Here is a 15,998-nt window from a genome sequence, read left to right as displayed (position 1 = left end):
TTGATTTTTACATGACAGCTATTGGAGATAAAGGTTTTAGAAAATCAAAAGATAATGAGAATTAAGGGAATTTTTAAGAGTGTGGATCACAGTAGTTTAAGTTAAATAATAAGATAGCAGATACATAAACACTCAGTATAAAGTATGATCACTGTCAAATAGTATGTCATTTCTATAGATGTAATAGCAAATAGGGGCTCTTTTGCAAATGAAAATGTAAGGAAGCACAGTGGGCGAGCCACAGCGATTTAGAGGTCACTGGGGGCCATGGGGTGCCTCTCATTAGACATGTTCATTGTCTTAAGTCTTCAGTCAGTTCAGTACTGCTAGTGAAGTAACCTGGGTCTTTTTCACTGAAACCGTGCAACAGTGTTTGGCTTTATTTTAGCAACCAATTTGAGAGTGTTTTTTTTTTAATGGTAAAATAGCAAATTTTTGCTTGTAGACTTTTAGGAAAATTATTTCATCCAAATATTTATTGAACTCCTGCTGTGTATTAGATGGCATGAGTATAAATGGTAGCTTGACTGAGAAAAGTGGGCCCTGATGCAAAGTGTAATATAGCATTTCTTGTTGATTTTTCTCCCCATTTTGAGAGGAGACTATAAGATTATCTACATTTTAAAAGCTGGTATTTGGACCTCCTAGGTGGACATCCCCACAGTTGGACAGCCATTTCAAGAGAGTGTTTGAATCTTTTAAATGATATGACTCAGAAACTTGTACTCTACCAAGAAGCTGCTGCTACAAATGGGAGAGTGATGTCTTCATCCTACCCAGTGGAACCTAAGAAATTGAATTCTCCAGGTAACTCCTTATACTACTAAGAGAGGGGAAAGCACTTACATTTTATTTCCTAAGAAAGTTAACAGTAGTTAATCTAAGGATATGTATATAAGTGTGAAGTATATATTTTCAGGGAAAATTGATCCAATATATGGGATATTGTACTGAATCAAGAAAAAGGCCTGGGTACCAATTGAAAAAATTAAGTCCAGTGTGGTGGTGGTGGTGTTAAAAAGGCTAACAAAATGTTGATCATCAAATAGAGGACTTCAGCTTACTCTAGTAGAGAGCCAGGTGAATCTTTACAGGTAATACTGGATGCTGCTGTGATTGCAGTATCCCAGAGATAAAAAGTTCCTGGGCAGTGCCCAGAGAGGAGCAACTGCAATGACTTGGTGATTTGGGGATGGGGGCATCCACATTCATTGTTTTAAGATAGCTTGATATAATGTTTGAAAGATGAAAGCTGAGAGGAAAAAGTACAGGTGGAGGAACCTATGCTATTTCACAAAACACCTTAAGTAGACAATACCTAGGAATGTAAGACTGATAAAAAGACTTAATGTTCCAGTGCCTTTTGGAGCCAGGCATTTAACGAAAATGGGCAGAACTGGCTGAGGACTGTGGTAAACTTGAGAGCACAGTCTTCATCTGAAATGGGAAGCTGTGGGTTAGCTTCAGTCCATTGTTCCCATGTGGGAATTTGGACCCAGTATCTGAACTTCTGGGCTTTTTTTTTCTTTTAAAGAGAAGCCTGAAGAAGTTTTGGGGAAAATCTACCACTTTTAAACATTGGCACCTAATCTTGATACTTAAAAAATCACTTTATGGGCCAAAGCAAACACATCTGTCTTTGACTTCATTACTCTGCTGGGGTCATAGACCAAAACCAAAGAGATTGCAAAAGAAAAGTGATTTAGATAAGTTCATGAATGTCAGATTTTAGAAGATTCTGGAGTGTTTCAGATGTTCTTAGCATTCAGATTAGCATTTATTTATTCAACAAGTATTTATTGAATGCCTGCCATGTACCAAGCACTGTGCTAGAAGCCAAAGAGTTGAAGATGAAAAAACATTCTTGGAACTGACGTTTTATTGGGAGGCACACAAATAATGACAAGACAGTGTAACTGCTTAAAGGAAGTCTTTCAAAAGGAGTCTGAATGGGTAGGATGATGTTTGATAATGAAAGGAGTTGTTTAAATTTTATCCTTTAGATGTGGCACTGTTAGAGAATTTTGAGTAGCTATAATTACATCAAATTAGCATGTTAGAAAGATCATTGTAATTCTGAGTTGGGGGAGATCCTAGGCCAGACCAAATATGGGTTATTCATTATTTTAAATGGTTGTCATATCCCATCACTCAGTCAAAATTTGCCTCTAATTTTAAGGAATAACTGCAAAACTTAAAAACCCCAATCTTAATTTGTAAATTGATTCTCCAAATATTTGTTATTGCCATTAACCCTTAAAAAGTCATGTCATGAAAATTTGGTACTTTAAATGTTTGATGTCTTATGCCAGTTTTATTAAAAAGATAGAATACTAGTATAATTTATTTGTCTTTGTGCCTTGTACTGGAGTGGCAGAAAGATGTTCTTCTATTTTTGTACAAGAGACTCTCTAATTTGGTACAGTTATGAGATAATTTTTGAAGAAGCTGTTTACAGATCAGATTTGTAGGCAAATTAGTCTCTGGTGTGACTTCTGTTAACTTGAAAGAACTCTGGGGAAAATGGGATAAGGTTAGCACTCTCTCTTTCTGTACATTTTCACACTGTAGATTTGATTCAGCCAAGTAATAGTTACAGTAAGAACATGCAGTAACCCTGGGCATATTCTAATGCAATAAGGTTGTTGCCATTTGAAAAAAAAGTGTAAGTTGATAGGTTCACTCAAAGCAGCTTAGAGTTAGAAAAATTGACCTTGAAGATGAAGATACCTGTTTAGAGAAAAAAAACAGGGGCTGTACCAACCTGACAGAAAAAGATGTATAAAGCTCCTAGAGTGGTCGGTCACCAAGTTGCAGTAGTAAAATCTGGAAGTTGAGAATGTAAACCTAAATGGAAAAAATCTACTGAACCTTGGTTAAATGAGTTAAACAAAGAATTGAGATGTGTAAAATTTGAGAACCTCCACAGTGGCCTGCTTTGATCAGGTTGCCTCTTCAGCACTGGATCTGTTCTTTTACAGAAGAAACTACTTTTCACACCCCAAAATCTAGCCAGATGCCCCGGCCTTCAATGCCATCATTAATTAAGACGTCGCTGTTCTCCTCAAAATTGTCTGCACCTGATGTTGCAAGTCCCCTGGCGACCCCATTTGGCTCTAGTGTAGTGAATCAGATGGCTGGGATTTTTGATGTAAACACGTGCTATGGGTCACCTCAGAGTCCTCAGCTTACAAGAAGAGGGCCAAGATTATGGACTTCGGCTTCTGGTGAGGACTATTTATTTTCTAAAATTTGAAATGTCATAGTTGCAGAGAATCAGGCTAAGTTTTCACCTTCTTGGGTTTTTTTTTTTGTAGGTCAGCAAATGACTGAATATTCTAATCCTTCTCCATCTACCTCTGTTAGTGCTGAGGGTAAGACAGTGAGACAGCCCAATGTGATTTATTCATGGATTCAGAATAAACGTGAACAGGTAGGATGATATGGGTATAGGATTTATAGTTACATGTAACATTGAGAGAATCAAGGATCTCACTTAAGTAAGCCATTAGGAATAAATAGGACTTTGGGGATGCTTAATGTATTAAGTTGACCCGTATAAAATTGCCAGTATTTGACTGGTTTTGAGTTATAGAAATTGCAATTTCATTTGGCTTAACCTAATACAGTGCCTTTGATCTGTGAATTCTTTCATTTAAGAGATATTTATTGAGTTCTTCATATATATAGGGTGTAGTTTTAGGTATTGGGAAAACAGCAAACAAAAGTCCCTGACCATATGTTTACATTCTAGTGAGGGGAAAGAGGTGAGCAAGCAAGTGTATTATATTTCTTTGAATATAAAAAATACAGTTTGTGCTTGAACAACTCGGGTTTGAACTGTGTGTCCACTTATATGTGGATTTTTTTTCAGTAGTAAATACTACAATACTACTCGATCGCAGTTGGTTGAATCCACTGATGTGGAACTGTGGATACAGAGGATGGACTGTAAGTTATAGGTGGATTTTCAACTGCAAGAGGGTCAGTGTCCCTAACAACCGAGTTTTTCCAAGGGTCAACTGTACTATTAATTGTAAGACTTACTTTACGTACTATTAAGAAAAAAAAAGTTGCCAGTTAAACCGTGACGTGCTATTGACTATAAGATGCATCCTGATATGTCATGTGCAAAATATGAAAAATATATGTCTTAAAAGGGAAGAAATTTGATGTCTTACGTGCTATATAGAAAAATAGAACAGGTAAAGGAGACCAGTACCTAGGGGAAGAGAGTACTATTTTATGTGGGGTGATCAGGGGCCATTTCATTGATAGGGTGACTCTTGATCAGAGGCCTGAAGGGAGGGCAGGGAACAGCAAAATGCAAAGGCCCTCACGTGGGAGTAGGATTGGCTTGCGTGAGGAACGGTGTGGACACTAGTGTGTCCAGAGCAGAGTGAGGGGAGAGTGGTAGGTGGGTGGTGAGATAAGACAGGTAGCAGGCACCCAGAGCTCATCAGGCCCATTAGCCGTTGTAAAGACTGACATTTTCTCTGAATGTGATGGATAGCCACTGCATGGTTTTACCCACAAGAATGACATGATGTAACTTTACATTTTGAAAAGTGCTGCTGTGTTGAGACTAGATCCTCAGAGGGCAGAAGTGGAAGCAGAGGGACAGTAGTAAAGCTGTTAAAGTAATCTAAGGGGAGACGATGGTATCTGTGACCAGAGTGGTTGTGGTGGAGACTAAAATGTGATCAAGGTCTGGATATATTTTGAAGGTAGATGTAATAGGACTTGCTTATGGTTTGGTTGTGGTGTGAAAGAGTCAGTGTTGATTCTAAAGTTTTTGGCCTGAGGATCTGAAATAATGTAGTTGCAGTTTATTGAGTTGCAATTTACTGATGATTCTGGAAGAAGAGATTTGATAGAGGTAAGGTAGGGAAATCGTGAGTTTGATTTTAGACATGTCAATTTTGAGATACTTACTAGACAACCAAGTGAAAATACTGAATAAGATATTAGACATAACATCTGGAGTCTAGGGGAAAGTCCAGGTTAGGAATGAAATTTTGGAAGTCATCAGAATATAAAAGCCATGAGACTCCGTGAAAATTCTTGGGGAATATACATATAGAAGAAGAGAGATGCAAGAACTGGGACCCTCTAATGACGAGGTCTGGGAGATGAGAAGGAATAGCAAAGGAGCACCGTTGAGGTGAGAAAGAACCAAGAAGAGGGTGTTTCAGACAGAAGTGAGTGTCAGAGATGATGCTGATAGGTAGCATGAGACTCAAACTAAGAATGAACTGTTGCGCTAGAAATGTGGAGGTCACTGAGTACTTGACAAGAGCTACTGGGTGGAGTAGAGGGGATGCACACCTGATTGGCGTGGGTTCAGGAGAGACTGGGAGAGGAATTGGAAACCACAAGAAAAGCTAGATCTTTCAAGGAGTTTTGCTATAAGGGGAACAGAGAAATGGGGTAGTAGCTGGGAGGAGTTGAGGGGTCAAAGAAGGGTTTTATTTTTTAGGATGGGAGAAATAATATCATGTTCATTGATAGAATGATCAATTAATAGAGAGGGCAGAACTGAAGGCATTTTACAAAACTTCAGGATCCCATATGGCTCTATATGCCATAAGTACTGCTATGTCATGAATTTACTTTCAAGTCAGTTGGGGTATGTAGCTTTTAGCTTAATATTAAAAAAATTGTTTTCCCTGTAAATGTCAACTAGTAGAAAACCACTTCATGTCTTAAGATCTTTTTTTTTTTGCTAGGGGAAACATGCTCTTTTTTGGTGTTAAGAGGTAAAGGGTAAGACAGTTGTAGAGAATTGAGAAAGAATATGGTCTTAGAAAATATCACCAGAACCACTTAGAGTTCCTTTTTTATTATGACAGGGCTTTAATTTGAGGGCTAGACATGTGTACATGAGAATGCAATTTAGGTTAGATGGCCTGTCTTTGTTTTCCAGTTTATAGTACAAAGGTATTTACTTACGTGGTTTACCTTAAATACTGTTCTTTCTTTGTAAGATGTGAAGTGTTTCATTTAAGTTAGTGTCAGGAAGAACCTGGAAATGTGTAATATTATATTTGAGTAGAATTGCAAAATGTGCATGTGTTAATTCTTCCCTTTTTCCAACTCAGATTAAGAATTTCTTATCAAAACGGGTGCTGATAATGTATTTTTTCAGTAAGGTAAGAATGTGTAGTTATAGCATTGGGAATGGGGGGAGAGGAAACAAAATAAGAATGAAGTAGCAGGTAGGATTTGACTTCTAAATATTTAGCTTGATCCTAGCAAGCCAAACAGCTTTGCATCATGCTTCACTAAACCTCCCTTTTAACAGTAGCTGCCCTAGACACACATCTCACCTTAGTGGCTTCCTGAGGCTTGGCTCTAGTTGACCTTCTGAGTTTCTTGGCTGCAGGCAGCTTTGTGCTGATATGTAGCCCCTTGCTGCAAAATGAGCAAATCCATGGTGATGCTTCATGGCTCATTGTCCTGCTAACATCTTTATGGCCAATTTGGTGTTCAGAAGAGAGATGACTGGGTTAGATTGCAGATGTTAAACTTGGGTTGGATAAAAGTTGTAATTCAGACCACAAACTAAATGACTTTCCAACTTGTCTGTCAGCTGCCCCAGCTGCTGTAGGGGAGTAAATCTCAATGGTAGAAGCTAAAAATTCATTCCTGTTTTCACTGCTACAGCTGTTGTGTGTCAGTTAATCCTTTGATGAGGAAAACCTTGCCCATTTGTAGGGGAAAGAATTTTTGTTTTAATTATTTTAGTCTAGCTTCTCTCTTTCTGCAGATATTGTAGTATTAACTAACAGTGCACTCAATTAATGCCTTCAAGTGAAAGTCTGCATTGGCGTACATTCCTCATTTTTATTCTTTGGGAGTCATACTCTGGTGGGGAGAGAGAACTCAGTAACTCTGATAGAATATAGATACACATAGCAGAGAATCCTTTCAAGTTGTTGAAACTGTTTTTTCACTGTGGTGGCAGGGAGGATCCACCCAACTAGCAATAAGGCTATCCATTAGAGCCCTGGTTAAACTATCAGACCCCTGAGGAAGGTGTCTCGTCTTCCACCAAGAGGAAGAGGAGTTGTCTGAAGTTTTACTTCAGAGCTTTGTTTCAGAAGGATGGGAAGAAAACTTACCCTTTTGTCTTCTGTATGCCATGCATGCTCTTTTCACTTAAGTTCCCTCATTTAATTCTAACAGCATTCCTGTGAGTTGTCTTTTTGTCCTCATTTTACAGATAAGGAAACCTGAGGCTCAGAGGGGTCAAGTAGCTAGACTAAGGGCACATAGCCAGTAAGTGGCAGAGCAGACGCTGAAGAAGATAACATCTCCTTTTTCCTTGGAAGTGAACGGCTGCTTTTGATTCTAATTTTGCAAGTGGATCTATTGTATGATAAGGAGTTGTAGACATTGCTACTTAATGTTGGGACATGTAACATGCTGTTGTACTTAGTAGGCTTCATTGGGTGCATTATGAAATCCACCATTTACACGGGCCAATTATTGCTCCATGCCACAATACCTTGCTGTATTAAAGAAGGTTGGGTTGTTTTTCTTTGCAGTGGGATGGAGGGTAGACAATTTAAGAGAGGTAATATGTATTTAGGCAGTTCTTTTGTTTTTAAAAAAAAGCATTCTTAACCCTTCTCTTAAGTGATCTCTATGCTAATCCCCTGAGGTGGGTTGAGTTGAATATATTTATTATTTATTCAACTCTTATTTTAAATGAGAAACTGAGGCCCATAGCGATTTAGAGACTTGGCAAGAGTCACACAATGAGTTGGTAGCAGAATGCTTTATTGCAGTTAAATCATACTGTGTAAGAATTTCAGGTTTTAATTCTTCAGAGGCAGCTGTGAAATTTTTATTGTTATAGTCTACATAATTGATTACATGAAATTATCATTTCAGGGGAACTTACTTAAATGTCTTTATTGTATTTGTAGCACCCAGAGGCCTCCATTCAGGCTGTTTTTTCAGATGCCCAAATGCATATTTGGGCATTAGAAGGTAAGCAATCTCAGTGAACTATGATTTATTTATTAGTTAAATATTGAAGTATAATCCATGAAAGATCAGTTCTGGACTTTGATCTCAATCTTTGAATTTTCAGATACATTGTTATTTCTTTGTTTTATATAGATCATTTTTCTTAGATATTTAGGTGTATTTTAATTTAGGCAGAAATTTTCCTTGTATATAAGTGGATAAACTGAGCCTGGGGTTCTTGACTCTCTTTCTCTATTTCAAAAAAACTGCAATTAATAGATTGTTTTTTAACCGTCAACTTACGTTGACATAACATGTTTAAGCATATTTAGCTTAGGTTAAATATGAAAATCTAGTTCCTAAAGAACTATTTCTTTTCATCTTACAGATACTGCCTTCTCAATGCTTAAATGATACTTCCTCAGAGAGGCCTTTCCTGACCACCCTATGAAAAGTATCCTCACAGCTGTCACCCTTATCAGGCTTTGTTTTCTTAGCACTTATCACTACCAAACACAATATTATTTTAAAAAATTCTTTTTCCTACTAGAACGTAAGGCAGAGACTGTCATCTTATTATTCAAGGCTATTGCAGTTGAGCACTTTTTCCATGCCTTTTCCAATCTTTTGCCTATTTTTCTATTGTATTACTCCCTCTTTTTTATTTAGAAGTTTTTTTATGCATTCAGAATATTAATCCTTTCTCAAATAGATGTATTGCAAGTAGATTTGCCTAATTTTGATTCGCTTTTAACTTTTTTCTTCTTTTCCACTTGAGGTCTGTCTCACTTAGTAGCAGCATCATTTACAGAAGATAGATTTGGAGTTGTCCAGACTGCACTACCAGCTATTCTTAATACTTTGTTGACGCTACAAGAGGTAGGCAATATGTGGGTTGGGTGGAGGTAGAGGTCCTGTCCCCTCCCCCTGCCCAGCTTTTTCAGTTTGTTTCTTACATATCACATTGAGTAACAAACATATGTTGGAAATCAAAATAATGGTGCTATTCTCACCCTCAGGCACTTATAATCTAAGAGAAACTAGGAAGATAAACTTTTAATTCATTTATAAGTAATAATTTTATTGTAACAGAGAAAGGAAGTATACTAAACCTGTAGGATATACCTCTGATATTAACCAGATTATTTAGGATATTGGAATTCTGTTCAGTGCTATAAGTTTGCATCCTTACATAATTTGTAGCTACTTTAAGTGACTTGTAGTTAAATTACCCTGCAGATAAGAAGTTACCTACTGGCCAGGGCTTAAGAAGATAGAGCTGGGGCCAGTGGATTCCTGTTAGCAGGCTGCGTGCATAGTTTTAAACTACCAGGTCTTTTTAGTCCTAGACTTAAAGGAAGAAAAGTAAAACGTATGCTTCTTGTTTTCCATTAGGCTGCCTTTCCTAACTTCATGTTGGGTGATATGTTTTACACTGCCTTGTAATATTAGCTGTATGTCAGATGAAGAGTATAAACAGTGAGGGCTAGGGGCATTTAGAGGTAGGGGCTTGGGTGTATAGGTTTTCTGGAGGAGTGTTACTGAACTAGGCTTGAAGGATAATAAACTGGTGCATATTTGGGTCTTGGGAAACAATTTAAGGTATGAAGAGAAAACAGGCTTCACTGTTCCTTTCTCCAAATCTCAATTCATTTTACCTCTTAGAAAGTCTTACCCATCAAAACCAGTGATTTTTTTTTTGTCTTCACTTTGAGTCCTCTTTGTGCCCACTTTCTCATGTACATTATTTGAGACATGTTTATACACATGGGTAGTTTTATTATTTGGGTTCTTTTCCCAGCTGCCTTTCTCTAAAGAAAGAATTTCCTACTATTTCTCCACAACTTCTAATATTTGGCTTGTCTAACCACACAATAGGGTAACCATGATTTGGGCGTATCTTTGGTACATAGCATAGTTTTTTGTTTTTTGTTTTTTTTTTAATCACTCTTGCTATATAGTTTAAAATAAAACTACAGTACAATGTTCCATAGTCTGCAGAGTGATTTATCATTATTTTTTTTGAACCTCAGATCTATCTTGTGAAGTGAGATGGAGGTGTTTTGGCCCTGTCTTGCACATGAGAGGGGCTCGGTAGTACAGTGACTTACCTCAGGTCTCACACACAAGTCTTGTTAGTGGCAGAGCTGGGACTTGAATGTGAGCTGATTGCAGGGCATTAGCAGTGTAGTAGACCCCAGGGAAAGCTGCAGATCCACATTCCTTATTCTCTCTGAACTTGTCTATCATCTTCTCCTGGGCTTTTATTTTTACATAAGGTTCTCTTTAGAGAGAATGGCTCTACCCTTAGAACTGTGGCTTTCAAACTTTTTAGACCATGATCTAGTACATTTACATTAGACTCAGAATATAGAGGTGTGTGGGTGTAACAAGAAACAAAAGATTCTTAGAAGAGTGCTTACCTTTCAGTATGTGCTCTGCATTCTAATGCTTTCCATTCTATTTCATTTTTTAAAAATGCTGGTTGAAACGGAATTGATTTCACAAGGATCACACTGCCCTCAAGGTATTCTGCACCAAAGTTACTTTCTTTTCACCTCCCCACCATCAGAATTCCTAATTCTTCATAGTTGGTTATGGGTAGGTATGACAAGGAAAGCAATTTGTTTATTTGGTTATAGTCATTCCTACCTTTGATTGGGAAGGTAAGAATTACAGATTTGTGGAAGGGTCAGGCCCTATTTACTTTGAAACAGAGGAGTTGAATGGAGGATACTGTTGAGGGGCAGAGTAGAAAGAGGCAGAGGCATGTTTCTGAGAGTTGAAAAGAGGTAAATGGAGCAAAGAACAGGACCAGTGATTTGATACTTTGCTTCTGAGTATAAAAACCCTTCCTAGTGTGAGATTGTGGCATCTGTTCTCCCCTAGGCCACATCACAGTCGGCCTTTTGGTCATGCTCTGCAGGCATCAGATTTTGCAAACTGCCTTGCAGTCTTTCCCACCCCATATCCTGAGGTTGACTGTAGTGAGTGATTCAGTGTCCACGTGGATATTTGTCCCACACTTTGACCTCCTCGCCAGTCTTTTACATACCCATCAGTCTCAACCTTTGACCATCATCCAGGCCTCATCATCCCCTGAATTCTCCACCTCCAAAGCTTAAAATTCCAGGATTCTACCCTCTAAGTCAGAGTCCTTAAATGTTTTTGTGCCAAAGGTCCCTTTAGCAGTCTGATGAAGCCCATGGACTTTTTCTCAGAATAATGTTCTTAAATACATAAAATAAAGTCCTTAGGATTAGAAAGGAAATCAATTATATTAGAATACAATTATGAAAGTATTAAATTTGTGATATAGTAATGTGTGCTTTTTAATTATTGCATTAAATAACAAGATCTATCAGTGAGTCTAAAAACTCATCACTTTGAAGTAGTGATATGATGAATGGTATTTCAGATAATTGCAATAGTAATGTGATATGAAGATACTGATGATATCTGTTGGTAGCAAAGTCACAGGAATTGCTAATGCTATTGTGATTTACTGTTTCATAATTGAAAGAAATGCTAAATTTTAATTAGAGCTTAGTAAAGATAAACATGTAATTTTTTTCCCAAAGTTCATGCCCCCTGAATTCTATCCATAGATCTGTGGGCCCATGTAAGAGCCCCCCCAAGACCAGCCTCTCATGCCCTTGCTTCTTCTGTACACTTTGTCTTTGCCAATATTTTCACTTCCTTTGTTTGTTTGTTTTTTAATTTATTTTATTTATTTATTTTTGGCTGCATTGGGTCTTTGTTGCTGTGCGTGGGCGCCCTCTAGTTGTGGCGAGCGGGGGCTACTCTTCATTGCAGTGCGCGGGCTTCTCATTGCAGTGGCTTCCCTTGTTGCAGAGCACGGGCTCTAGGCTCACGGGCTTCAGTAGTTGTGGCACGCGGGCTTAGTAGTTGTGGCTCGCAGGCTCTAGAGCGCAGGCTCAGTAGTTGTGGCGCACGGGCTTAGTTGCTCTGCAGCATGTGGGATCTTCCCGGACCAGGGCTCAAACCCGTGTCCCCCGCATTGGCAGGCGGACTCCCAACCACTGCGCCACCAGGGAAGCCCCACTTCCTTTTTCGGCTCCCTCCTAGCTACACATATGTCTTTCCCTATCCAGCTTAGACCTTAGAGTCTGTCACTTCAACCATTTTGTTACCAATTCTTCAACTCCTTGTTGCCATGTCCTTCAGTTGCACCCATGTGGCAAAACTCGAAGGGATCAATCCCATATCGACCACCCACCCTTTTCTCTTGCCCATCCCTCCTGCTTCAGCCTCACTTCAGGCCCTTGGCATTTCTGACCTGAATTATTACTATGGCCTTTTGCTCCTATTATTAACAGGGATCCTTCATTCTGACTTTAGTCACTATCCTGTTCTTCCTATAAGCCCTCTACTCTAATAACCACCATGGACTATTCTGTTTTCCCCCCAAATATATTTTATTTTCTTAACCAGACTAACTCTATATACGATGCTTCTTCTTTCCTTCTTTGCCTAGGACACATTTTTCTCCTTTTCTCTGGCTCTGCCCTGTAATCCCCATTTCATCACTTTATTATACTGCATTTTAATTGTCTGTTTACTTTTATTGTCTCTAGTCAGAGCAGAGGCAGGGACCTTGTCTTATTTCTGTATTCCTAGCATCTGACCTGGTACCTGGCAAATGACAGGCACTTATTAAATGCTTGTTGCGTGACTGCTGGATAGCTTCATGGTTGGTTTGGTGGGCAAAAGCTTCTGTTCTGGGGCCTAATTTGAGTGACAGTTCTGATGTAATGGGTTAATTATAATAGTCTCAAGCCCCTTCATTTTGAGAGGCAGGGATGTCATGTGACTCGTACGAGCCCTGTTACATGTTTTTGGTTTTATTTTCTGTGATGTAGGAGGAATACTTGCTCTTAATAACGAGAGTAAGTTCTAAGTATCTCTGTAATTTAAGGCAAGTTATAAAATACAGGCTTCTGGATGTTACTAAGGAAAAATTGTATGGAACTGTTCTGTTCTTTTGTTTTATTTTTCACTATCAATAAAAAAGCCATATCACTGTGAATCATTAAAGAGAAAATATGAAAGGAAAGGGGAAGCCTTTCATTCTTCAAACCATTCAGAGGGCAAGCAGTGGGGGGATGGATATCCTAGGACAGTTGTTCCTAATAGTGGGCCAGGCCCTCCTGGGAGATTCCAAGTATTACAACAGGTTCATGAATCCACACATACATTGCTGTCATCTGAGTAATTAATGTTTGTCTGACATATTTATAGCTATTTTTCAGAGGTTTCTACATGCTGTTTTGGTTAATTAAAATACAAATTCATTTAAAAGCATTATTTCCTACATTAGTGGATGGAGAACAGCTACTATCCTGTGGAATTCCACTACGTATACATATATATATGTATATATATCTACATATATATATATAGTCTTTAAAAAGGGTCCTTATAAAGGTTGGGGACCAAAATGGTAGAGTGGTTTTTTTTTTTTTAATAAATTTATTTATTTATTTATTTATTTTTGGCTGTATTGGGTCTTCATTTCTGTGCGAGGGCTTTCTCCAGCTGTGGCGAGCGGGGGCCACTCTTCATTGCGGTGCGCGGGCCTCTCCCGTTGTGGAGCACAGGCTCCAGACGCGCAGGCTCAGTAGTTGCGGCTCGCGGGCTTAGTTGCTCCACGGCATGTGGGATCTTCCCAGACCAGGGCTCGAACCCGTGTCCCCTGCATTGGCAGGCAGATTCTTAACCACTGCGCTACCAGGGAAGCCCGGTAAAGTGCTTTTTAATCAAAAAAATTTTTCTTAAATTGTGTTAAAATACATATAACATAAAATTTACCATTTTAACTATCTTTTAGTGTACATTTCTGTGTCATTAAGTACAGTCACATTGTTGTTTAACCATCAACCATCATCTAGCTCCAGAACTTTTTCATCTTTAAAAGTATGTTTTAAAGTTTTCAGAAAGCCTTCAAGTCTTTGAAAAGTCATTGTCACCTTGTTGGTAGGATATCAGCTCTATCTATTATATTTTTTGCCTTATCATCTGAAGGTCAAATTTTGATATACTTGGAATATTGAAGTTGACCTTTATGCTATTCACATATCCATTCATCCAATAGATGTTAATTATCAAATGGTTTACCATGTGTTAGGATATAGAGTGAGAAAAGGCAGACATGGTTCCTGCCCTCTAGGAGCTTACAGACTATAAAATGGAAAATCATACAAATAAGTAACTACAATTGTAATAAGTGCCACAATATGCAAAAATGCAGGATGATCAGAGAACATAAAACAGGCGAGTCTAAGCTAGTCTTGTGAATAGGAGATTGAAAGGAAGTGTGAAGTCATTAAAGGCCTCCCTGAGGAAGTGATAACAGAAGTTAGAAGGAAGAATGGGGAAAAGGAAAGGAATGTCCTTGAGGGCCAGAACTATGGGTTTGAAGGCCCAGAGACCCTTGACCAATATTCTTCTACAAGTCACAGACCATTCTTTGTTTCTCTAGAATCCTATGCTACTTTACCTAATATTTGTGTAGTACTCCAAAAGAAATGCTCTTTCTTTAATTTTTGTAACAATCCCATAAAGTTAGAATAAGGCTTATTTTGCATGACTGAGTCTCTTTCAAAAAGACTATATCTGTTGATATGACTTAATCAAGATCATGCCAATAAATGGTTGAGTAAATTTGAAAACCAGGCTTTTAGACCTCATGTCCTTTGCTTCCCACTGTATCAAATTACCTCTGTGAGGGCTTGGCAGGAGCATGCATTTCTTAACCTCCTTTCTTTCTTTCTTTCTTTCATTTATTTATTTATGGCTGTGTCGGGTCTTCATTGCAGCACACGGGCTCTTCGTTGTGGTGTGCAGGCTTCTCTCTAGTTGTGGAGCGCGGGCTCAGTAGTTGTGGCACACATGCTTAGTTGCCCCGCAGCATGTGGGATCTTAGTTCCCCGATCAGGGATCGAATCCGTGTCCCATGCATTGGAAGGCGGATTCCTTTTTTGTTTTGTTTTGTTTTGAATTTTATTTTATTTTTACTATACAGCAGGTTCTTTTTTTTTTTTTAAGTTTGTTTTCTACATCTGTGACTCTATTTCTGGTTTTTTGTTTCTGTTTTTTTTTTTAATTTATTTTTTTTGGCTGTGTTGGGTCTTCGTTGCTGCACGCGGGCTTTCTATAGTTGCGGCGAGCGGGGGCTACTCTTCGTTGCGGTGCGCGGGCTTCTCATTGCGGTGGCTTCTCTTGTTGTGGAGCACGGGCCCTAGAGTGCATGGGCTTCAGTAGTTGTGGCTCGTGGGCTCTAGAGCACAGGCTCAGTAGTTCTGGCGCATGGGCTTAGTTGCTCTGCGGCATGTGGGATCTTCCTGGACCAGGGCTCGAACCTGTGTCCCCTGCATTGGCAGGCAGATTCTTAGCCACTGTGCCGCCAGGGAAGTCCCATACAGCAGGTTCTTATTAGTTATCTATTTTATACATATTAGTTTATATATGTCAATCCCAATCTCCCAATTCATCCCACCAAAACCACCCCCCGACCCCTGCTTTGCCCCCTTGGTGTCCATACATTTGTTCTCTACATCTCTGTCTCTATTTCTGCCTTGCAAACCGGTTCATCTGTACCATTTTTCTAGATTCCACATATACGCATTAATATACGATATTTGTTTTTCTCTTTCTGACTTACTTCACTCTGTATGACAGTCTCTAGGTCCATGCACGTCTCTAAAAATTACCTAGGTTCGTTCCTTTTTATGGCTGAGTAGTATTCCGTTGTATATGTGTTCCACATGGAAGGCGGATTCTTTTTTTTTTAACATCTTTATTGAAGTATAATTGCTTTACAATGGTGTGTTAGTTTCTGCTTTATAACAAAGTGAATCAGTTATACATATACATATACATATGTTCCCATATCTCTTCCCTCTTGCATCTCCCTCCCTCCCACCCTCCCCATCCCACCCCTCTAGGTGGTCACAAAGCACCGAGCTGATCTCCCTGTGCTATGCGGCTGCTTCCCACTA

At 38.8% G+C, this 15,998-nt stretch overlaps 1 protein-coding gene across 2 annotated transcripts in view; it reads left to right on the top strand.

Moving 5' to 3' along the window:
• NDC1 (NDC1 transmembrane nucleoporin) overlaps positions 1-15,998 on the top strand; it is a 46,506-nt gene that overhangs the window by 20,251 nt on the left and 10,257 nt on the right. For both annotated transcript variants that reach the window (XM_068539916.1, XM_068539917.1), the window contains exons 11-16: positions 649-807; positions 2,982-3,227; positions 3,318-3,433; positions 6,102-6,152; positions 7,935-7,998; positions 8,756-8,856. In XM_068539916.1, coding sequence (XP_068396017.1) covers positions 649-807; positions 2,982-3,227; positions 3,318-3,433; positions 6,102-6,152; positions 7,935-7,998; positions 8,756-8,856 — 737 coding nt within the window. The remainder of the gene's footprint in view (positions 1-648; positions 808-2,981; positions 3,228-3,317; positions 3,434-6,101; positions 6,153-7,934; positions 7,999-8,755; positions 8,857-15,998) is intronic.

This window comes from Eschrichtius robustus, chromosome 3, assembly GCF_028021215.1.
Source record: "Eschrichtius robustus isolate mEscRob2 chromosome 3, mEscRob2.pri, whole genome shotgun sequence".
Taxonomy (NCBI): domain Eukaryota; kingdom Metazoa; phylum Chordata; class Mammalia; order Artiodactyla; family Eschrichtiidae; genus Eschrichtius; species Eschrichtius robustus.
Note: the sequence above shows the minus strand (reverse complement) of the source record. Positions and strands in the feature narration are given on the sequence as shown.